The sequence below is a fragment of the Anticarsia gemmatalis genome, chromosome 1, assembly GCF_050436995.1.
Source record: "Anticarsia gemmatalis isolate Benzon Research Colony breed Stoneville strain chromosome 1, ilAntGemm2 primary, whole genome shotgun sequence".
NCBI lineage: Eukaryota > Metazoa > Arthropoda > Insecta > Lepidoptera > Erebidae > Anticarsia > Anticarsia gemmatalis.
The window spans coordinates 10,985,808-11,009,384 of record NC_134745.1 but is presented as its reverse complement, the minus strand read 5'-3'; the positions used below and the strand labels follow the sequence as shown (position 1 = coordinate 11,009,384).

Genomic DNA, 23,577 nt, shown 5'->3' with positions numbered 1-23,577 from the left:
GTTTTTAAGAAGTTACTGCACATACTTTCTTACTTATTAATCACCTAAGTAAGTGCCTAATGGAGTAAGTTTCAGAAAGTAGATAACTGACGCAATTATGACACGTAAAGTATCACGATATATTTGCTTAGGTACCTGAGGATTATCTACGCACAAAAGAAGAAAATATCACTTAATACATTTGACGTACTTAGGTTCCTACTGTTTTCAATTCATCTCACGTTATCTTTACTAACCTAAAGCTCTGGTGTATCCGTGTAATACGCCAAAACATAATCAATCCCTACGCAGTTACACTAATGAAGTATAAAGTTAATAATAGTGTGGTACAGTGCATCTTTGTTGTCAGATAACCATGGTTTAGTTCGGAGTATAAGGCGGTCTTTAGTGAAGTACACAAACGCACTCTGTCTTGTTTTCAATATACTAAGCTCTGAGACGCGTGGATTGCATTCATTTTACGTCTCAGTGCTTTTGATTGTATATTTGTACAATAAGTGTGTTAATAAACTACGGGTGGCTCTTGTTTTAATTATGTAAGTAGTCGTGAAGCGTGTGATACTCGTGTGGGTTTTATGAAATTAAATTTCAGTAGCCTGTTTCTTATACAGGTTGGAAAGAGCCATTGAAGGAAACTACTTTAAATATTGACGATTAGGTACCTACTTATATAAAACGATAAGTACTTAATTTTATTTTTAAAATGATGATAACTAATTTCATAGATTTTTTTATTGATACACGCTCACGAGAACCGGGAATGAAACTGGTATATAGTCTCAGTGTGAAAGATGGGTACCTAAGTTTTAAAAAGAATAGGCAAGGTAAAGTGGGTATACGACTTTATTTGTATAAAAATTCAATACATGATGTAATACAGTTTCATAATTTCATTATTTGAATATACAAAATACAATACAAATTTATAAAATAAAGCTTGTTTCAGGAACCAATTCCATTTCTTGGAAGCAGGCTTCGAGCCAACTTTCGGACACAACAGTCGCTTTGGAATGCCTAATTATATTTTCCATTTCATCTTTTTTCGTAGCAGTTGATACAATAATGTGAGTGCAGTCTTTATTAGGTGTCGTGTATAACGTCGCTCCGTACATTTCGGCTAGTATGGAAGTAATTGCTTTGCGGTCGGTAACATGAATGTGGCAAGGACGCAAGAATGAGTGAGGATTGCTCTCCCCGAATAATTCTTCGTCCAGTTTCAACATCTCTTGCGTTGTGAGGTAGATTGGTTCGTGCTGTGGAAAAAATGTTTAAGTATTGGTTATTTGTATAAATATAAAGTAAGTAGGTAGGTACCTTATAAATAATAGTTTTAGTTAAAACAATTTTCAGTTGCTAGTGCAACCTTTCGGTGAGATGGCTCGAACATTATCAAATACTTATCTATCTAGTGTTAGATTTAAACTGTTCCTGTAGTTAAAACAGTAGAGTCCACGACTATGATAAAGTAGTAGGTTCGATTCTTAAGCAATGTTACAATTTCTGATGGAATATAGTCGACAGCAATCCAGAGTGTAGAATCTTGCCCGTTAGATACAAGGTAATAGATCAACAACTTTACGAAAAACGTGTAAATTCATACACCTTTGCCTTCCTGTTTGGATAATCATGCAGATAATTACATAAAGTTCTCCGTGCTTCAGAAGGCACGTAAAAAGTCTGTCCCGGTTGTCAATTAAGATAACAGTCGGTAAGCCACGTCAAAGGCCTTCGGGTGGAACAACTTTTACACAAAGTTGACCACTAACCATGCATACGAAAGGAAGGATTACAAAAAAGATTATAAATACCACCGCCCACTGCCTCCGTGGCGCAGTGGTTTAGGACGCCACGCCGATACCACTGCAACGGGAGGTCGTGGGTTCGATTCCCACACGGAACAATTATGTGTGCGATTCACATTGTTTCGGGTCTGGTTGTGCTTTGTGTCGGTTGTTTGTATGTTAGTAAAAGTCCCCGCGACACAAGAGCAATTCTTAGTGCGGGCGTTGTCTTTTTTAGAAAAATAAATAAAAGACATACCTCTGAATCCATTTTATCAAAACACTTCTTAAGAGTGTCGTTATCTGTTTCTTGGATATACGAATCTCCGTAAGTATCATATTTCCTTGCGAGGGCGAGCTTTGTTGCAGGTTTTATAGCCATCATGTCTAGAGGGCAGAGGTCTACGGGCTTTGACGACGGAGCCAGGGAACGAAGCCATGAGGTCGTTGTCATGTCGATATGCTGCTCCTCCTTCCAGTTACGAACACGGCTTGTCATCCGTCCCGCTATGCAAACCCATGTATCTGGACCTATAGTTAGAAAAATAACTTTTTTGTAATTATTTGGATCTTTTGGATATTTATTAGTGCTTAATGTATTCTATTTTATTTAGGAGTTTTAGTTTTTATTTCATTGGCCAGGATATAGGCTTCCATAATTTCTCATTTTGTCTCCCAATCGGTTTAGCTTAGCGAGATGTTAGCAAGATTTATAACATCAAACTTATTAAAGTTATCACTCCCGATTACTTGAGACTAATCATAGCAATGGCGAACGTCGGTGTATTACAGTTATTCTTCAACCTTCAGACGTAACAGGTACGATATTATTGCATAATAAAACTAGCTATGATAGAAATTTACATTGCCGTCGGGTGGCTGACCGACAGTGCATATGTAGGTACAGTTTATGTAGCATATTAAAAGACCAGAGAGCCTTCTATGGTTCGTGAAAACGAATTTTCGTAGAATATTTCAGGCTCTTGTTCATGTCCCTTCTCTATTCTGTTGTGACACGAGGGCAGTATCAGACAGCATGCCTTATATTATTGTACCAAGTTAGTCCGAAATTTTAAGACGGATAGAATTGTGCTACGAAGCTAACTAAATTTCAACAAGTATTCGATTTTCAGTGTTTATAATAGGGACTAAATAATAAATAGCGAACCACGATAGCATAGGCGCCCATAGCCAGTTGCGCTCACCGGTCGGTAAACAATCAGTGGGTTAAGCAACCATTGGCGCGGTCATTCCATAGATGGGTGACCGCATAGTGGTATTTGAACTGGGCGTCTCCGTGCTTCGGAGGGCACGTTAAAAGTCTGTCCCGGTTGTTGTCTACTAAGATAACAGTCGTTAAGCCACGTCAAAGGCCTCTCGGGCGGCTTGAACAACTTTGACACTAGGTTGACCACTAACCATACGACAAACAAACAAACGATAGCATATCTCCTATGTCCCATATCTAAACAAACCTCAATGTATATGCGTCTCAACCTTAATAAATGACATTTACATACCAGTATTAGCGACAACAGTCCCACTATGGGATTTAACAATCTTCACCAGCTCCTTCTGGTCACAATCCTGGTCATCAGACAGTATATATATCTTTCGTCCTTGTAAAGCTTGAGATACCACTTCCACGTCCCCTGTCGTCGTTATTCGGAACTTTTCAGCCACTTGAGGCGCTTCAGTCTTTCGCTTACGAGTGACTTTTGTGACCGAGTCTAGCATATCTTCGCCAATTTGTTTCGTACCAAGTTTCACTACTGAACCCCCGCCTTTAGTCTGGTAGAAGATAAAGCAACGTCAGAATTTATAAATAAAGAAAAATTTCAAGTCACTGCTATCAAGCGTCCGTACTGCAACGTTATACGGATCTATCTTTCAAAAGCTTAGCATTTTGTGACCTGATACTGGTCTTTACTTCGACAAATCGTGCTCTACCGCCCTAATAGTCAATCACAAACCACCAGAGCACTTATGCACTAGGAATGAATCTGCGTAGTGCGTAGAATTTCACATTCACGATAATTATAATCAAAATAATTTAAACAGATTTCAATAATGACATAATACACAATACTATGGTCGCGAGAGTCCGCTCTTCTAAGCTCTGCCTCCATAGATTTAACTAGAAATGCAATACTCATACGCTAACCAGACCACTCTGTTTTATATAAAGTTTATTATTGTAACTACTGAGTAACATGTGTTTCTAACATCTAAAGTTACAAGTAGGTACATATAGGCATCAATTAATTTATCATAAAAACCTTAGCTACTGCACATAATGTGACGCTCTCTCAATGATAAGTTATCAAGGGTTACGGAACCCTAGTTCAAGTTCACCCCAAGAGTTCTAAAGGAAAATGCATACATACATAGAAAAGTGACGTTTAAGAGTAGATATAGATATATCTAATATATAGAATTCTCGCGTAACATTTTTCATTGCCATACTCCTCCAAAACGGCTTGACCGATTCTCACGAAATTTTGTGAGCATATTGAGTAGGTCTGAGAATCGGCCAACATCTATTTTTCATACCCCTCAGTGACACTTTTTTTTTGTTTATACATGGCAAAACAACGTTTGCCGGGTCAGCTAGTATATAATATAGAGTACTCACGGCGACAAGTTGTTTGAGTTCGTGGAGTGTGATGACGTCACGCACGGGCTTGTCGTCGCGCACGCGGGTAACGCGCGGGAACCGCAGCGTGTAGCCCGCGCCGTAGTCCGTGCTGGAGATCAACTCTGTCGCACGCACCTGTGTTATATATCATATTCATATTATTTTGATAAAGAGATAATAATTTATCGCGAAGTCTTATCTAATCTTAAAATCAAAACTTGAGAACGGCTCCGCCATTTCTTTTTCATATTTTATGTGCCTCGACAAGATATGAAAAAAATATACTTAACTTATAAGGAAGGATGATTGAATTATCCGTTAGTTTCCGACAATTTTCGTTGCGGATATCGTTTTTTGAATAGAATAGATCATTTAAGTAAAAAACTAAGATAATAATTTAGTTATACCTTATCCGATATTCTTCGCTACTTGGAATGAGATAATAAACAACCACTAGAACCAATGGCAAAAAGTACATAGTAATTATTGTTACCGTTAAAACCACTGAATGTTCAGGAGGTATCCATAGATCAGGCTTTTCTTTATGAAAGATGAGGTTGGATGGCGGTGGTTTAGTTTTGATCGGTGTCCAGTGTTTCTCCAGAGCAGTGCAGAGAGCTTCTTGCTGTTCGAAAGAGAGGCCGGAGGCGACACGGCCCACGCCTACCCAACGTTCTGACATTTCACCTGGTGGATTATTAAATAAATAGTTGTTACTTATATTACCTACACTAATATTATAAAGCTGAAGAGTTTTTTTGTTTGTTGGAACGCGCTAATCTTAGGAACTACTGGTCCGATTTAAAAAAATATTTCAGTGTTAGATAGCCCTTTATCGAGGAAAGCTATGGGCTATATATCATTACGCTACGACTAAAAGGAGCAGAGTACCAGTAAAAAAAATACAAAACCGAGGAATAGTATGACCCATTCTCTCTTATGTGACGCAAGCGAAGTTGCGCGGGTCGGCTAGTAGTGGCTATAACTGAAACTTTAATTATTCTGGCATAAAGAAGCATTGAAACAGTTATGGTGAACCAGGATCCAGAAAATTTAGGAAGAATTTAACATATACCCTACTGCTATGTTCACACGGAATCGTGTGTAACGTACTCTGTCGGGTCAGTTTTTTTGCAGGAGCCGGGTCAGTGGCAATTTTATTTCTATGGAAGAGTTCACACGAACTCCTTTGTTCTTCGTACTATAGGTAGGATTTAAAAAAATATATATACTGTACTCGACTTCAATGTGAAATGCTAATGGGTTCTCTGTTTATTCTTATGTGTTTTCTGTGTGTATGTAAAATGATAAAAAGTTAAGGGACTCTATTTCTTAATGTTTTCTTACCAGATTCCCCGCCATCAATGCAAGCGACAAGGAAACTTTTAGCACGTCCCTGCCTCTTGTTCTCAGCCTCGTCGGCGCCGATGATCACGAGGTCTAGGTCATCCATAGCGCCCTCCGTGTACTACACATACATACAACACATTGTAACCCACTCATTCATAAACACACTATAATGTCTCTCTCTCTCATGAGTTAAACAGTTGAAATTTCCACAGGTGTTGTATTTCTTTTATCGCTTCTACAGCAAATACGAAAGAAAACAGAATCAAGTAAATATTTAAGCCACCCATACCAGTTGACATGACATGATTGTTTTACCTTTTTTTAAATTAGCGAGTTAGAAGTGGCTTTATTTTAGTGTTAAAAGGTGTAATTTTATCCAAGAATCCTGAAGTTGTACAATTGTATAGCTGTATTTTGGCTGAGTGATAGCTCACTTTTCGCACTTAGGTATTGTTAGAAAACTAATACGAATTAAGGAGGAATTACCTCAGGTTTGATCTTATACCAGCCCGCGTTTCGTTTGTTAGGTATATAGTAAGATGCTACATCTTTTACCACTATACCTTCGTCGCGGTTCTCAATAGTCTTGTTCAAAGCGACTAGTATCTCCGACCTGGTCAAAGGGAAAAACACAAAATATAAAAATCTATAGTTTTAAGTAAATTTTACAGTCATTGCATCGCAAAAGTTTTACTACCGAATATTGAAAATCGATCTAAATGTTCAAGAAAAGTAGTTCTATTCTCCATTACCTTTGTTTAACAATTTGCCGTCGGCTGTGCTGAATTACTCCAGGTACATTTACAAAAATCGTGTCCAAAATACGAAGTCTCTCGTTTAATGGTAGGCCTCCCTTCTCTGGCGGCCCCACTAGCGTTCGACCGTTGTAGTAAAGGATATCAAACGCACAGAAGCAAGGACGAAATTTAGAGTTTTCAGTGATCTTTTTGATGTCAAAAGACATGCCTGTAATAGAAATTGATTGGGATCATTTGTATATCGGTGGCGTCGTTTGCATAACATAATTAAATGGAATAGTACTAAGAGATTGTGTGGATAAGTTCGTAAAAGAAGAGAAAAATACGATGATGGGTGTACCAACCTACAGCCTATGTATCGTCTTTATTGGGTCACACACCCCACGACAAAGTAATCATGCAAAGACTTTTAGAATGTGTGTTTCGGCTGAGCCGGAGGGATTGGCAGATTTCATGATAACCAAAGGCCAGAGTTTATGGCCAAAACTCCTTCACAAAAATTGTAGTAGCTTAACAAGGATATTAAATTGTCTGATAGATATTTTCCAATGCATATGACGCTCATTTTGATACCGTACTTAACGTACCGTTCATAAACGATGTCCTTAAACTATCAAAAAGAAAACACAAATGAAATTACCTTTACAGCTGAAATACTGATGTTCCTTATGCCAGCCCATCATTTCACCGTCCAGAATAAAACTAGTTACATCTGGTTTAAAGCAGTCCTTCAGATACGGTGTTAATAAACCAGATTCGTACGAAGTTCCATAATTGCTTGAATATTTATGACCTCTTCTCGAGAAATATTCGAACACTCCGTTCTCCATGTGTATCTGTTTGGTATGAAAAGTATGTCTTAATGCAATCTTTCGAATGCCTCCGAGGCGCAGTGGTTAATGTCACCACTCCGCTACCATTGCATTGTAAGGTCGTGGGTTCGATTCCCACATAGAATAAATATTTGGACAAACCACAAATAATTCTTCCCGGTCTGTTTGTATTTTGTGTCTGTTGTTTGTGTGTTTTTAAAGGTCCCCGCGACACAAGACCAATATTTAGTGCTGACTTCTCTTTAAAAAAATCGTGATGTTATAGCGACAGACACTGCAAGTTGGGCGTACATACGCCTCCCCGTCGTTCTTATATCCAACCACGTCAACTTACACATCCGACACATAAGCAGTAAAAACCATCTTAAACGATAAGTCTATCAATACCAGCAATGATCAGGCACCCTGATTAACTACAACATTAATTAGTACCAGCTTACCTGAAATCTTTCACCGTCGAATTTGTCTTCAATATGAAATGTGACATCAGGCGAGAGCTTACCCACGTCTTTGATATTAAGACGTTCTGATAGCATGGGGCTTACAGCCGAGAACATTTGTATACCCAGCTCCAATGGGCGAGCGTCGCCGTCACCAAGCTCTTCACACACCTTAAAATGTTTTACTATAGCTATTTTAACACATTTAGGGTTAGTTAGGGGTAACCAGAAGTTTAAATAAGTAAGTAAGTACATAGGGACTCGTAGGAAACACTATAGTAATACAGCCAGAAAAACTGTCCTTTGTTTTTGTTTAAAGAAGAAATGGTAGATATCTACTTATTCCATTATGCCCGCATGTTGACTGTAGTTGGGCCATTACAAACGTGCGAACTACGACATAATAAAAAGAATGACAAGAATAGGACAGTTACCATCAAATCACTTAAAACGCCTTTCAAATAAGTAAACAGGTACCTACCTAATATTAGCGAGACCATGTAACGCAAGTACAAAATTTAATTAATTTGGTACTTACCTTTGATAAATCACTACAATTTTCATAATATTCAGGGGCATCAGGATGAAATAAGGCTAGTATACGCGTGGCACTCATCTCCAGCTTTAAATCTTTCAGAATAATCCTGAGAAGCCATTTTAATTCATCAGGATTTAGCTTATTTACTAGGTAACTGAACGTTTTGTCTAGGACAGCTGAAAAGAAACGTTTATTTTATTCATAGAATTGAAGTTTGGTTTTAGTTGTAGGTATTATACCTAAGTTCTCACCTATCTTCAAATACAGCCATTCTCAATGTCCTATCAAAGATTACAGATAGATTGCTGTCTTTGGTTTTAAAGTCAAAATAATCCATCTTTCACTGATTTTGATAGAAACTTCTCCATCCATGGATGACAGTAAGCGAGAGATAATGGTTGACTTTAATAAGTAAACAGTAGGGCATTGAAAACAAATATAGGTACAAGTCGCGAGTGTAAAAACTTAAAATTACCTGCTTTGTTCCCAGTTTCAGCCGATGAAATGGTGTCCAATATGCTATTGACATCTCCAATAGTGAGCGAATCGAATTTCATGTTTACTCTTTTCTTTATCACCATAACTGCAACTCCGGCAAAGTCGCCTTCCGGCATCGAACTCACTGACCTAAAGTTGAGAAGCTTCTGAGCGTCGGGCGATTTTTTTGGCAGTGATAGCACGTTCACTAATAATGCACCTAATTTAGTTTCCTTTAAGTTATAAGCACTTCGTTCTCTTTCAAGCTTTGGTAGCAGCAGTCTTAAGATTGGAAACATTGTGGGATTCTGAAAATAGATTTATTGTTTGGCAAACTGTAATCACATAACCCTCCTTTGAGTTGCGCAGTCGGGTAAAAGTAAGAAGTACCTACTTCCTACATACTTGCCTAAATGATGATTTCATAATCCATACTAATTTTATAAACTATGTGACCTACGCGGCCTCGACCTCCTTTGACGTACAAATCCACAATTTTTGTCGCTCAGGTTGATAATGGAAAAAAAAATTATGAATTGCCCCAAAGTCTTCAATTAACTTTATGTTAAACTTGATTGTTGTTTAACAATATTAGAGAAAATTGAACGTCTTACATTTTGCGAAGCATGAAAAAGGTAGGTACTGATACAGCAACAAACACTGCTTTTATTTAATTAAATACTTCTGTTTTCGCCCTACCTAGTTTATTACTCCCATGAAACCGGATAATAATAAACCGATTTGGAAATCAAATATAAACATCGTAGGTAGGCAATGGCACACACTACCATTTCGACCACGAAAACAGTTCGTGTAGGAATGTACCTACGAGCCTTGCACGTGTTCGTAGGTTCAGTGCGACGGCGCGGCCACTAACCACTGCGCCCTGACGGCAAATTCCGAGGCCGGGAATTTGGGCTTATATTATTATACTATGACCAAGCTGTCTATTCTTAAAGTTATTACCTTATTTCCCACAGTCTGAGAAGCTTTCATTTTAAAATCATTGATAAAATTTTCCAAAAGTGTATCTTGCTCTCGCCTTAGCTTTTTCTTGTCGTACAGTTTTTTTAACAGACCACAGAACTGTTCAAATTTTATATCGTTTGCAGGAATTACTTCGTTTGCCATTATATTGTATTACCTAATGTAAATTTCCTAAAACAAAATAATACTTCATCAGCAGTTACCAGTTATTAACGCAGATATCCCGATACTGATGAGACTGCAACTGGGCAAAGGATCATTCAAGAGTGAAACAAGTATGGAATTACAGTCAAACATTTATTCATTCAATTACAAGATACTTTAACATGTATTTCCTGGCGGTTACTGGAGAATGGTCCTTATACAAAAGATACAAATTATAAGCAGTTTCTTTTTTCAAATCTATGACACCATGATTTTTACAGTTAGCTATATCATCACTGGCTAATGCTCTTTCATAATACTCTATAGCTAAATTATTAAGATTCAACATTTGGTAAACTCTCCCCATGTTGTAGTTGGCTTCTTGATCACATTTTCTTAGATTACGATAAGTTTGCAGATAAGCCATGCCCTGCAGTATCAAATTATGATGTTTATCGACAGTTCTCTGTGCAGCCATTACCAAAATAGTAATGGCAATTAAAAATGCTGATAAAGCATCTCTACATTTCTCATGATACTCTAAGTAGTATTTCAGAGCCACTAAATATCTTCCTGATATTAAAAAGTTGTTACCCAAAAACAAATTTTTAACAACATTGCCACTGTCTTTTTGAAACAGTCTTAGCAGAAATTTAGAGTGAGTGTTTCTTTCAACATAATTAATAACCAGATTCAACAAGTTCCATGATCGAGGACTGGGATGCTTCTGAGCAAATTCTCTTATAAAACGAAAGGCGTTTTGATTATCATTACTGAGGAGGCAAGCTTGCATGCAATAGAAGTCAATGTCTGTGCGATGAGATGCTAATGACTTGGACATCAATGCACCAAATGTTAGACGTTGCATTGTGAAATATTGTTTGAATTTACAGGCAATTGTTAATAATTCAATAAAGAGGTCCCATTCCTGTTGTGGAGTGAGTTTAAAAGTTTCATCATCATCAAAATGTATATCCTTTTCATGGTATGGATTTTCACCACGCATTGTTCGAAAATTATGTATAAGCTCAATACCGCACCTAGTTCTGCAAGCCATATTTAACTCTTCTTCATGTTTAAACCTTACAAATGTTTTGGACAATAAAGCTTCACCAACCTCAAGATATTCTAGCCACTTATTGTATTTTTTCAAAGCCAAACATTGTTCAAACAAAAGCTTTGCACTCACAACATACTTAAAATCTTGTTCTAACATCTGCAAAGCCTCATCTATACGACCTTGCCTCTCAAGTATGACAAACAACCTTCGACGGGCGTCAGGATGCTGTGGGGCATGTTTTAACACTTTAAAATATGAGTTAATAGCCTCAGTTTCTTTGCCCAGCTTGTGTAAACATTCAGCGTGTTTCAGCCAAACTGCACCGAGGTCAAAGCTATTATTATTAACCAAGGGTTCCAATAGTTGAATTGCTAAGGCATGGTGTCCCATAGTAGACAGAGCTTCCTCAATATCCATGTATAAATCTCCAGCCTTCTCAACATCATTGGATAGAAAATCATCTAGTAATGTCTTTACTAAGTTATTTGCTCCTAAATAGATGAAACATACTAACAGCTTGCTCTTTAGGTCAATGGGTAATGAATTTGGAATTAAACAATTCAAATAATTTGTTTGTTCTTCTATTTTACCATCAGCAGTTTTGACAGTTTGAATTTCAGCTTCTATTTCCACTCCTACACTAGCTACAAATATTTCTATACAGGTCTGAAACTGTCTATGACCAATCAATAATTCTAGAAAGATATTTAAATCCTGTAAAGAAAAAAGTGTTGGACACTTTTTATATGCAGAAGTCATCACTGCAAGGGCACGTTCCAATTCATTATTGTTATGATATTGTGTGGCTGCCAGTTTGGCATATTTCATTATTGTTTCACCTTCACTGGCAGGCAAAGATGTCACAATCTTATGATAACACTTGAGTGGTGTAATTTTTAAAGTTTGGATTGGATACTGCATGCTTTCTAGTGTATTAAGAAGTTCAAGTCTTTTCATATGACTGTCAATGTTGGATGGATCATCTGCAATTGCTTGTGTGTAGCATATCATTTCTTGTCTAACATCATTTCTTTGTTTAGATAGAGCTGCAAGTCTTAACCACTCTTCAGCATCTGGTGGACTAAGATGTGCAGCCAGCAATGAAAACTGTAGTGATTTCTCAGCATCATGTTCATATATTTGTGCAAGAGTCTGGTATGGCTCTGGAGCTGTTGGTACCTGCTTTATTATCTCATGACACATCTTTTCGGCAGTATCTCTGTCGCCTCGTACGAAGCGCAAATTTGCTTCGCCCATCAATCCGGTGAGACCTAGCGGCATTCGCGCAAACTTACGTCGTCTCTGTGATCTCTCAGACCTTAACAAGAATGAATCATCTTCAGTTTTTTTATTTGATTCATCGATATCTTCTTCATCATCAAAGTTATACCATTCACAGGAATATTCAGCAAAAGACATTTCGCCACTCAAAAATCTAGTAGTTAAATCTATTTCTATTTCTATTTTGTCACCAGTTTCCGCACCAGAGCTATGTGGAGCTTCCATTATATCGTTTATTTATAATCTCAGGGTAAAAGGGTCTAACCTGTGTATTTACACCGGTAATGTGTATCCACAAATCCTTGTTTTAGACTTCACAAACTTAATTTAATGTCAGCGAACTCAGGTAAAAAAATTACTTACTTTGCGTTTATCAAATATTATAGGACATGCACCTTTCTTGAAACTTAAATCTATAAAGGGTCAGATTAGTATCTAAAAACGTGTGTATTGTTAAATAGTATCTCAGTCCTTATCCAACTTGAAAATCGATTAGACAGGAACAGTAATCAGTATTACAGTAGTGGTTAGTTTAACAATCATTGTCAAATGTCAGTGTCATATATGTCACTGTCAAACTAAAACTATTGTTGCCAGAAGTAAAATACCGACTGAATTGAACCCGAAGTCCTAACTTTAATATAATCTGATTATTATAAACACGCAATGATGATTATTTTAGGTATCATACCAAAAATAATCATCATTGCGTGTTTATAAGAACTTTGCGTCTTTAGAACTACATACCTAAGGTATGTAGTTCCATTCCAAGATATTACCCCAAATCCCTAGTATTAAAGAACTTCTTGCATCTCAGAATAGTAATATCTACATAATGGACAGATAAACTAAAGTTAGAATAAATCCTTAGGGAGGTTTTGGACTTACAAAGATAAATTGGAACCAGGAGGATACTGGTGATAGGAAAATAAAAATACTTTAATCATTTTATCAACCCAGATAGGTACATATATTTTTAGAAAAATATTAATACAAACATCATTCTTTTAATAAATACATTTGTAGAGATACCTGGCTATATCTAAAATTAACAGGCCGGTATAGTGCATATCATTATTCCCTAAATTACCTTATAATAATTAAGTATCTAACTATTTTGGCAAACTGTCCAGAAATCCTTTGGAACACCTTACTGTCTGCTCGTAACATTTTTCAAAACCCTTGGAGTGATTATCCTGCAAGTTAAATAATCACAATGCATTTTTTTTAAATCTTATATTTGCGATAATTATATGAAATTTGTAAGAAGATAGGTACTTACCTGTATCTGAGTATAATAGCTATAACAGGTATAATCAGATACAGGAAAACTCACTCAAAAACAGGTAACTCTTCTCAGTTTTGGAAGCAGGAAATATCATAAAACTAGCTGACCCGTGCAACTTCGCTTGCGTCACGGAAGAGAGAATGGGTCATAATTTACCCCGTTTTTGTAACATTTTTCGTTACTACTCCTCTCCTAATAGTTGTAGCGTGATGATATATAGCCTTCCTCGATTAATGGGCCATCTAACAGTGAAATATTTTTTCTAATCGGACCAGTAGTTCCTGAGATTAGCGCGTTCAAACAAACAAACAATCTCTTCAGCTTTATAATATTAATATAGATAATATAGATAGGTAGATGGTCTAGAAATTAAACATCATCATTGATTACTTACAAAATAAGGGTCTCTGATAATGCGTTCCCCTTGAGGATCAAATTCACCAAAAAGTGAAAGCTTAGCTTTGCTTCCTTCAGGAGCCAGGTCATTGAGTTCACTCATATTATATTCATCCATTCCAAATATATAATCGAAGTAGTAAAAATCCTCTATGACGATCTGAAAAACGTTATTATTTAGAATGTCGTTTCTGTAGCACAAATTAATTTTATACAATTTGCTTGTTTCATATAATGTCTGTCAGTAGGTAAGTTAAAAAGCTAGCATTGCACAACGTTATAAAAGGTTTCGTCATCGAATCGATGGGGTTTTTCCAATAACATGTTATGCGCCAATGAGGACAAAATAAAAACTGCATGTTTGGCACAGTGATTATCGCGATCGCCCTCATTTTGCCGGCACAGTCATTTCGCCGGAAAAACCAAAGCGCCGTATGTAGTGGGTTCGAATCCCACTCAGGACAAATATTTGTGTGATTAGCACATTTTTTCTGAGCCTGGCTATCAATTTTATTTACCTATGAATACTACAAGTAATGTTATTATTGTGGAATATGGGAATGTGTGATCGTAAGTAAACCAGGAACAAAGGGTAAGAGTGGCACCCTTCGTACACTTTTTTTTATGGCTTATATAAAAAAAATATCAGATATTATTGGACTTTTTTAGTACTATTTCATGATAGATATCCTAAAGTATAAATAAAACTTAGATAATTCTGAAAAAAGGCAAACGTGACCTACTTAGTAACAGCGATTTTTCTTAAAAATGGGAATTGTACGAAAGTGCCCCATAGCAGGGGTACATTCGTACAGGACTTAGGGTGCCTTCGTACCTACATAGTAGGGACCGTTCGTACAATTAAATAAAAAAGGCTTTTTACCTAATCATAACATTATAATAATTATCCGTTTTATACAGATTATGCAATATTAGGTCTTGCAGTTATTATAATACAATAATCACATTAATTATTGTATGAATTAGTCTCCGTTTGATTAATTATAGACATACTTGTAGTATTCAACATGTAACTTAAGGAAAATCCAAAAATTTCATATAAAATATGCTTATTTTGGATATTTTGATTATATCAATTGCACCTAGACATGTTTATGTTAATTTAACGGAATACCCCTGTAAATATATTATTAACCATAATATTTGTTATAAAAATCATATCATGAGGTATTTTTCCAGTATAGTGCAGTATATACCAATGCTCCCCACGTAAACTTGTACGAAAGTGCCCCATGCTGCTAGTAAACCTTTTCTTAAATAAAATAAACGGTCAAATATTCAAACAAAACAAATCTTAAATATGAAACTTGAATGTTCACTCATCAATTAAATCAAACTACTTATACAAACAAAACTAATAACACATCAGAACAATTGGTTTGAAATGTTAGGTAAATATTGCTAACTGTGCCTAAAAACACGTTACGACTTGCACCGGTGACGTCCTCAACAGGACGGTGGCTGCATTCCGTATGGAGGATGGAGGTTGTAAATGCAATCTCCGCACACTACTACGACAACGCTAACATTTCTAGGACCGGAGTTAGGCACACTGTACGAAAGGTCCCTCTGTACGAAGGGTGGCACTTTCCCCCTACCTCTTTCTTTAGAACAACCGCCTGCCTAACAACACGTAATATATTCCAACATTTAATTAACATGGAAATGGCTATTTACACTGACATATTAACTATATAAATATTATGAACTGTAAATACCTGCCGTGCAATGCCATTGTACCGCACATCATGTTTCTTCAAAGTATCCATGGCTCTCCAGGTGGGGGGTTTCCCCACATGATAATCTCCTAAAGCAGCACTATCAATTTCCCATTGATCACCAATGTTCATTTTATTCACAGTTTTTCGAAACACACCTTCTGCTATAGGTGATCGACAACTGTTTCCTGTAAATAGAATAACAAATATCAGCAAAATTTAACTACGTACCTAACTCAGCAAAATGAAAACAAATATAGGACACTTTTCTATAGGTAGGTAGGTACCTACTTACCATAACAGACGAAAAGTATTTTCTTCTTGTCTTGCTCCATAATAATGTATTTTATGAAACCGCTGTGCACCGACGGTGAAAGGCGACTTCTTTATGGGGAGTAAAAACTTCGAATGTCTTGAATCAAGTTGGATCTTGTATCATGAAGTTACGCATACTTTAGAGAAATTTCCTTATATCAGGGTCGTCCACCTATGACTTTTCCCATAATTTAGGGTAAATAAGTATATTGCTATTGATTTTGAAATTGCGTCGCGATACCTATGTCCAGGTCACACTGCTAATGCAAGCATTTTGCGTCAGTCTCTATGGTGACTCATCTTTATTGTTTGGTTTCGATGTTTCGAAACTCTCAAACGACCATATTATTATGGGCTTCCAGTATTACATTGGCAACACACATTCACTTCATTCGCAAACTCGCAACAAACAAGTTTATGGCTAAGTTTAGTAAGTTAAACCGCTATAACCTTGACTGTCCCTATCTTTATATATATAATTCTTCTGTAAGTGTGTATGTCACTGAACTTCTCTTAAAGTACTAGACCAGTTCTCTTAAAGTAGAAGACTAGGTTTAGATTCACAATTTTGTCCGCTGGACAATGTTTTTTTATTTAATTTTAATGGCAAAACAACGTTTGCCGGGTCAGCTAGTGTTAATCTAAAACAAATATTAATCCTTAATGTTAATACATTCAGGTCAAATGTTGACTGTTATGAATTATTTTAATTAACATGCAAATAATTTGCATGTTAATTAAAATAATTCTGCAAAAGTGTGAATATAAACAGTGTAGGTGGTGGAATATAGCATCTAATAAAAGGGACTATAAATAAAAATTAAAGAAATATAGACATAGGTGTTGGTTTTATTTACAGAACTAATTATTAAAAGTCATTATTTTATTTCGTCAAGCTTTCCAGGAAACCTTTGGAACATCTGACTGACTGCTCATAACATTTCTCAAAACCCTTTGCATCACTATCCTGAAAGATGAAGCAAATATCATTTAAATCAATCATTCATCCTGATTGTTAGACCATTTATAAATAAATAAAATATACACATACATAGTAAGGGTCTCTGATAATGCGCTCCCCTTGTGGATCAAATTCCCCAAAAAGCAAAAGCTGAGCTTTACTCCCCTTAGGTGCTTTCCTATTTAGATCTCTCATATTTTCTTCATCCATGCCAAATATGTAATCATAGTGATTGAAATCCTCTTTGACAATCTGAAACATATTGTTAAAAAAAATTATTAAAGGAGACTGGTGAGTAAGCCAAACCTTTATAAGTTTTTATTTATATTCTACAGGTTGATATAACTCAATGCAGTACTATAAGAAACGAAAGTATCAAATAATAATGTGATGACACCTACTTACTCATAGAGAAATATTATGAGTTATGTAAAAGAAAATCTCATCAACTAAGTAGAAACCAAAGCGTTTTCCTTCTGTATACATAGTCTTAAAGTTTTGTACCTGTCTAGCTTGATTGTTATATGGTACATTATGCTTTTTCATTGTATCAAGTGCTCTCCAGTCAGGAGGATTTCCCACGTGCCAGCCTCCAATTGCAGCACTATCAATTTCCCACTGATCACCTAAGTTCAGGTCATTCACAGTTTTTTGAAAAACACCTTCTGCTATAGGTGATCGACAAATATTGCCTGTTCATCATAATAATAACAAATTAATTAAGTGTATGAACGTTATCTATACATAAATGCATAAGTTGAACAATGTCAAAGTAATTACCCAGGCAGATAAACAGCGCTTTTTTCTTGTCTTGTGCCATGGTTTCGCCTATCAGTTTTTATTGATAACAGTTTCCAGTGAGCATGAACTATCCTGAAATTAAATAATTCAAATTTTAGGACAAGCGCTTAGCCACTTAAAATGTAAATATTAAGAACCAGTTACTGTAAATATTAATAACTAACAAAGTCCGCAATTACTTAGTTCATATAATACGGATACTGCCGGTGATTTGTTGCTTGTCAAATTGACAGCATTGACAGAAAACATCTGATGTCAACCATCCTAAGAGCGCAAAACTAAGAACTAGTACCTACATCGAAAATTATAATACTCCCGTTAACAATCGTGTCAATATTATTATACGGAAAACAGGAACTCCTGCTATTTGTTCGTGTGGTGGATAGTGAATACGAAGTTTAACACCTAAGTCAGTATTAGTTTAGTATAAGATATTTATTTATAATGTATCGTTTGGTTTGGCTTTTCTCAATGTACCAATCTTGAAGGCTTGAGAAGGCACTTTGTTCCGAAAGCTAGTCATAAGCTACTTAACTTACTTTAACTTATTATTCAAATACATTCTGGAAAAGAGAACCATAACTACCCAAATCTTGCAAGTAGACGATCAGACGATCCTATTTCAGATTCACTGAAAAGACTCGTATTCAGTTTTAAGAAATATAACAGAATCTGACATTTGAATATTTTTGTGATTACAAAATACAATTACATTCTCTTTGATTTTTGTGTGACTTGTATTTTTCTGTTTTGTTGTGGTTTTATTTTAAATTTTAAAATATTACAAAGTGGAAAATAATTAATAAAAACTATACAACAAGCTACTTTCGGTTTAAATTTCTTACCATAAACGGTAATGAAATATATAGCATAAAATAAATTAAAATTTGTTTACGTCTTTGTTACCTGTAAATAATAATGAATAAAAAAGTATAAAAGAAATAATTTAGATCCTCGTTCAGTCGTAAAATATGAATTTATCTAATGTAGTTGAAGTGAATGATGTAGGCACAGTGAAGTGTGCACCACTTCCTTATATGTAGACAAATTATCTCTGCATGACTGTTAGAAATAGAACAAAAGATTTTATAGCAAAATTAGAGCTATAAATGTTGTGATTATACAAAATTTGTCAGCAATCGAAAAAAAAACTCTTAACAGTAATTACTTAAAATTCCAAAGTATAATAATTAGTAAAAGTCTATTTAATTCTATCCTGTTCTATTGTTAACCATATGGATGAAACTAAATTATATTAAAGTGATAGTAAACACCTTATTTGTTGGGCTTTATATATTTTAAAACATAATATAATATTTATCCATTTCTACTTTTCTAAATTAGATACTCTTCAAAATATTAATAATTCATGCTGCATTAACTTTTTAAGGAACCATTCTCAAAATATCATTAATCGAAATCTAAATAAAAAAAAACTAATCTACATTTGTTATGTAATAACTGTTACAGCACAGTGAAGTGTGAAGGCAGTTACCATGTGTGAAGCTCTACAGGCACTCAAGGATAAGTGTTCAATCATTGAGGATGAACCTGATTCCAGTGATGCACTTGCAACATTTGATACAACTAAACCCTCCTTACTGGATATGCCTGTGGAGGTAACAGCAGTCCCATTAGCCTCACATTTCTTTTAAATAATATTCTATGAATTAAATATCATCTAATGTTTTACAGATACTTATAAAAATATGCTCATTCTTAGATGTGCAGATTTTAAAACACACCCTGAGTAAAGTATGTCAACGATTGAATGATATTTTAGCTGATGACTGTCTTTGGAAGTATTGGGTGCATAGTAAAATTCATGGTACCTACCCTACATTACCACAGTTGAAGTTATGGGAGGAAACACAGATAGACTGGGAAGCTGTATGTATTGAAATGGATCTAGAGACCAAGAAATGGACTCATGTTAAAGACACAATGAAACACATAGTTGTGAAGGATGTGCATTTTGCTTCAGTTGATACAGTTCTCTTAGTTAATGTAAGTAGTGCTAATGTAAAATAAATTAGAAAATTGAAAACATTTGTATGCATCTACAATAATCTAAATTTTGAAACAATTGGTCTGTTGCATAAGGAAACAATGGATAAAATTAGTTTATTGTTAATAAGAGTTCAAATTATAAGTTGCATAAGCTTTTCTATCCTGATATTCTAAAGCAAAAAAGTTCAATCTTTAGCACATTCTCTTAAACTTGTTCTTCCTGTTTTACAGAATGGTGAAGTCTGTGTATCAGGTGGTAGGGACAGAGGGATGGCACTATGGAATGTACTAGACATTGCTCCTCATGATCAAAGTTATACACTGACAAGTACTGCTGTTGCTAAACCTAAGCACATTAGGCATGATGCCCACACTGGCTGGGTCTGGGATCTTGCTGCTGATAGCATAGATTCTGCTTCTACTATATATTCTGCATCTTGGGATAATACTGTTAAAGCTTGGGATCTTGAAAGGGGCTTGGAGAGGAAGCAAGTATTTCAGTAAGTACACAAATATTAATATTAATAAAATATAAATTGATAACAGGTCTAGTAATACTAAAGGCTAAGTCCTATTGTATTGTAAATCAGAAAGTTTGTTATACAATGTATGTCTGTTTGTTACTCTGTCACGAAAAGTCGACTGTACAGATTTTGAATGAAATTGGTACACTGATAGCTTACATTAGCTACTAACTGCAGCACAGAGACAGTTAATCTGATAGCTTATAACCCAGATTAACACATTGGATACTTTTTACCCTGGTCAATAATTTCACCAAGCATAATGGCTCAATGGGCAGAAACTTGTATATTATGAGCATACATTTTATCTTACAGGTGCGGTATGTCAGCCTTGTCTGTTGTGACTACTGGCAATGAAGTAATGGCTGGCTTATACTCGAAAAAGATAATGTCTTTCGATGTTCGTGCAGGATCTAATCATTCTTACTCTTACAAACCACACAAGGGTCCAGTCTTGGTACTACAAACTTTCAATAATATGGTAGCATCATTGAGTGAGGATAAAACAATGGCAATATGGGACAGAGTGGCTGGAAAATTGTTACTGAGTGATGTAAAGATACCTACTGATAAAGCTTACCCAGTTTGTATCAGTTGGAGTCCATCTGCATTGTACATTGGTGATTCTAAAGGCTGCCTTCATTTATTCAATCCTGAGAATTATTCATATGTAAGAACACATGAGATCTGGCCTGAACCTCCAATAATAAAGCCATCTAGCAAAATAACAGGCTGTTACCAAAATCAAGGAAACATGATTGTATGTTCAGATAGGGGTGAAATAAAGTTTTTGTATAATTCTTATCCACCACAAGAGTACACTAACGTGAGGAGTACTACATTTGATGTAACTCAGGTGTGTATGATGTTTAGTTTTCATTTTTAATTATATTTAAGATTTTTGTTACATGTCATGGTAAAATTAGATCCATTGCTCTCTTGATCTAGTTAATGTACATATTTCGTAATACCGCATTGAGATGTAGTTAAATAACTGCTCTCCATTTTTAAATGCTTACTTATAAGATATATGGTTATAAAATTGTATTTATGTGCAGATTGTATTCATTAAGAATTACTCCCATTTATTTTCAGTTGCGGTACTTGAACGGGGTTCTAGTTATTGGAACCTGTGACTCGGCATTGGAATTCTGGGTGCCGAAAGAGAGATACGATTGAGACTGATTTGATCTTTATTGAAACGAAATCGATGAATTTGTGAATCCTAATTATGGAATTAGCTTCATTGGCTGTTTGATAACAAAGTCTGATAAATTAATGGGCGAGACATAATATATATCTAGTTATGAATTTTAATAACTTTTGTAACCATACTAAATTGTTTTGTAACTAAAATATCTTAATGTCTTACTTAGAGTCTTTTTAACGATATAAAGCTTTTATATGTTGTGCTTTGGTCGATTTTGGATGCAGCTAATTATTCTTGCTGTTGTATAGCATCTCATTAGGTAAAAATTACGAGTTTTAGCTTGACGGCATAGCACCCATAAGTACAGAGATTAACGCATTAAACTTTGACTGCCAGAAAATGCTTTAACTATACAAAGCACCTAACTGTCGATAAAACGACTTTATTATTATGTTTTCATAATAATGGTCGCTATTCCGAGCACGATATCCTTTTTAACCAAAGTGTTAATAATTTTTACATAATAATTTCAAGAAACATTGATTGTATCTTGTTACCCGTGATAAGACTTTCCTACAAACCGTGCTTAGAGTGGGTTTGTTGTTGTTTTTATATTTACAACACATACCTAGCAAATATTCCATTTTATATACATTGTTAAATATGCCAGATGCCTACCTTTATGTACCTTATTAAACAATTGTATTTATTAATATGGGCAAGTTATTTATGTAAATTAAAATGAAAGCCTTTTGACCTCGAGATAAATTTTATAGTACATAACGATAAATTGCTGATAACTTCGCATATACAACGTGCCGCTGCAATGGCTTATTGCAGCGGCACGTTGTATACCTAGAAACCAAATGCATTTCGTTCCTGATAACACATACCCTGCATTGTACTGAACACCAGAAACTCTTGTGCGAATTGCTAATATATTCTGTTTTCTTTTAAAAGGTGTTATATGCTTTAAAACTTACACGTTTGAATCTCGATTATTGTATTATTAGTAGGCATTCTACTTTGATTACTCAGTCGCATTTTATTAAAATCTGCATTTTAGCATTTCCATCTATTGCAAAATTTCAATTTATTATCTTAATATTATCGTTGTCTAACTACTAATGCTGAAATTAATAACGTAGGTAAGTTGACGTAAGTACAAAAAAGAAATAGTATTGTTCGCAGCCGCGTTCTTGCTAACTAAAGAAATAAAACGCATGTTGTAACTAGTACCTTCATATAATAAATCGTTGTGTTTATGTAATAAGTAATTTAATATGTTGTTAATAATTTTCTGACAAAGTTCTACGTACCTATGCCTAGTCTTACGCAAAATATTTACATAGCAGTCGTCTGTTTGCTATCCATCGATACAAACAAGCAACTTGAACAAAACTTGAGCAAATATTATGAACAAAAATAATACTAAGAGTATTTAAATCTTTTTTTATTAATACATTAAAAATAAATTCACAACTATACAAGTAGCTATACTAATACTAGAGTGGTCACATGCTGATAGAAATTAGGTATAATGTAATCCTTCGTGAGAAACTGCAAAGATGGGGAGGGTGCAAGGGCCTGGATGTTATGTGCACCTGCTACCTATCTTATGAGTATAAATTATAATCAAGATATAGCAGGATCATGAGCCTCTCTTAGATGCCCACACCCAGTGATGAGTGTGAACTTGGACCCGTTAACACACCTCTGCACCAATTACTCAGCTTTAGCTAAGCTTAAAATGAAAAAAGTTACTGTGCGGCGTTAACGATAATTTGATGAGTTCTCAGAGTGTGGCCATTCTAAACAGCGAGATTTTTATTATGTTACTTGTTAGGTAACGACCTAAATGCTATAACTAAAAAAATGATGTTAATGATCCTCATGTACCTATTCTATACATAGGTAGGTACCTATTCTTAAACTTATTTTCCTTAACAAAGTTTTTTTACAAAGCTATAAAAAAGTTTCATTTTTAATACGAGCCTTATAATAAATAATTATGTATTAGGGAGTCCCACCCTCACGTTGTGTAAACGTGGTTGGTGGAGTCCCACCAACCACGTTTACACAACGTGGGTTGACTTCTAGGGAGGT

At 35.3% G+C, this 23,577-nt stretch overlaps 5 protein-coding genes across 6 annotated transcripts; 1 reads left to right on the top strand and 4 right to left on the bottom strand.

Annotated features, from left to right (window-relative positions):
• Window positions 1-825: 825 nt before the first annotated feature.
• On the bottom strand, window positions 826-12,823 carry DNAlig4 (DNA ligase 4). Its single transcript, XM_076119294.1, has 14 exons — window positions 12,651-12,823; window positions 9,782-9,973; window positions 8,814-9,123; window positions 8,339-8,514; window positions 7,801-7,971; window positions 7,168-7,363; window positions 6,522-6,735; window positions 6,256-6,382; window positions 5,767-5,887; window positions 4,913-5,106; window positions 4,417-4,554; window positions 3,302-3,572; window positions 2,041-2,312; window positions 826-1,253 (listed from the first exon to the last, which is right to left on the bottom strand). The coding sequence occupies exons 2-14, from the start codon at window positions 9,944-9,946 to the stop codon at window positions 924-926; spliced, it is 2,685 nt and encodes an 894-aa protein (XP_075975409.1). The 5' UTR covers window positions 9,947-9,973; window positions 12,651-12,823; the 3' UTR covers window positions 826-923.
• Window positions 10,089-12,657, bottom strand: LOC142976082 (general transcription factor 3C polypeptide 3). The gene has a single exon (XM_076119305.1). It carries the CDS (start codon window positions 12,510-12,512, stop codon window positions 10,104-10,106), a length of 2,409 nt encoding a protein of 802 aa, XP_075975420.1. The 5' UTR covers window positions 12,513-12,657; the 3' UTR covers window positions 10,089-10,103.
• Window positions 12,824-13,231: 408 nt separating the features above from the next.
• LOC142976068 (low molecular weight phosphotyrosine protein phosphatase-like) lies at window positions 13,232-16,553 on the bottom strand. The gene is made up of 4 exons (XM_076119281.1): window positions 16,006-16,553; window positions 15,711-15,898; window positions 13,970-14,131; window positions 13,232-13,483 (listed from the first exon to the last, which is right to left on the bottom strand). The coding sequence occupies exons 1-4, from the start codon at window positions 16,043-16,045 to the stop codon at window positions 13,400-13,402; spliced, it is 474 nt and encodes a 157-aa protein (XP_075975396.1). The 5' UTR covers window positions 16,046-16,553; the 3' UTR covers window positions 13,232-13,399.
• Window positions 16,554-16,854: 301 nt separating this feature from the next.
• LOC142976055 (low molecular weight phosphotyrosine protein phosphatase-like) lies at window positions 16,855-18,077 on the bottom strand. 2 transcript variants are annotated; one of them, XM_076119268.1, is made up of 5 exons: window positions 17,967-18,077; window positions 17,767-17,859; window positions 17,491-17,678; window positions 17,077-17,238; window positions 16,855-16,992 (listed from the first exon to the last, which is right to left on the bottom strand). In XM_076119268.1, the coding sequence occupies exons 2-5, from the start codon at window positions 17,804-17,806 to the stop codon at window positions 16,909-16,911; spliced, it is 474 nt and encodes a 157-aa protein (XP_075975383.1). In that variant the 5' UTR covers window positions 17,807-17,859; window positions 17,967-18,077; the 3' UTR covers window positions 16,855-16,908. The 2 variants fall into 2 exon arrangements, with proteins under 2 accessions (XP_075975383.1, XP_075975375.1); XM_076119260.1 differs by having other exon boundaries at window positions 17,952-18,034.
• Window positions 18,078-18,453: 376 nt separating this feature from the next.
• Window positions 18,454-23,461, top strand: LOC142976045 (F-box/WD repeat-containing protein 9-like). Its single transcript, XM_076119249.1, has 6 exons — window positions 18,454-18,640; window positions 19,258-19,406; window positions 19,483-19,794; window positions 20,029-20,297; window positions 20,637-21,177; window positions 21,417-23,461. Exons 2-6 carry the CDS (start codon window positions 19,284-19,286, stop codon window positions 21,498-21,500), a joined length of 1,329 nt encoding a protein of 442 aa, XP_075975364.1. The 5' UTR covers window positions 18,454-18,640; window positions 19,258-19,283; the 3' UTR covers window positions 21,501-23,461.
• The last annotated feature ends 116 nt before the right edge of the window (window positions 23,462-23,577 follow it).

Excerpts from the sequence above, each read along its gene's own strand:
- LOC142976068 (XM_076119281.1), bottom strand. The coding sequence starts at position 16,045 with ATGGAGCAAGACAAGAAGAAAATACTTTTCGTCTGTTATG. Across the intron at positions 15,899-16,005 it reads AATACTTTTCGTCTGTTATG|GAAACAGTTGTCGATCACCT; the intron begins GTAAGTAGGTAC and ends TTCTATTTACAG. Across the intron at positions 14,132-15,710 it reads ACAATGGCATTGCACGGCAG|ATCGTCATAGAGGATTTTTA; the intron begins GTATTTACAGTT and ends AACGTTTTTCAG.
- DNAlig4 (XM_076119294.1), bottom strand. The coding sequence starts at position 9,946 with ATGGCAAACGAAGTAATTCCTGCAAACGATATAAAATTTGAACAGTTC. Across the intron at positions 5,888-6,255 it reads GGTATAAGATCAAACCTGAG|TACACGGAGGGCGCTATGGA; the intron begins GTAATTCCTCCT and ends ATGTATGTGTAG. Across the intron at positions 3,573-4,416 it reads AACTCAAACAACTTGTCGCC|ACTAAAGGCGGGGGTTCAGT; the intron begins GTGAGTACTCTA and ends ATCTTCTACCAG.
- LOC142976082 (XM_076119305.1), bottom strand. The coding sequence starts at position 12,512 with ATGGAAGCTCCACATAGCTCTGGTGCGGAAACTGGTGACAAAATAGAA.
- LOC142976055 (XM_076119268.1), bottom strand. The coding sequence starts at position 17,806 with ATGGCACAAGACAAGAAAAAAGCGCTGTTTATCTGCCTGG. Across the intron at positions 17,679-17,766 it reads AGCGCTGTTTATCTGCCTGG|GCAATATTTGTCGATCACCT; the intron begins GTAATTACTTTG and ends TATGATGAACAG. Across the intron at positions 16,993-17,076 it reads TTATCAGAGACCCTTACTAT|GATAGTGATGCAAAGGGTTT; the intron begins GTATGTGTATAT and ends TTCATCTTTCAG.
- LOC142976045 (XM_076119249.1), top strand. The coding sequence starts at position 19,284 with ATGTGTGAAGCTCTACAGGCACTCAAGGATAAGTGTTCAATCATTGAG. Across the intron at positions 20,298-20,636 it reads GAGAGGAAGCAAGTATTTCA|GTGCGGTATGTCAGCCTTGT; the intron begins GTAAGTACACAA and ends TTTATCTTACAG. Across the intron at positions 21,178-21,416 it reads CTACATTTGATGTAACTCAG|TTGCGGTACTTGAACGGGGT; the intron begins GTGTGTATGATG and ends ATTTATTTTCAG.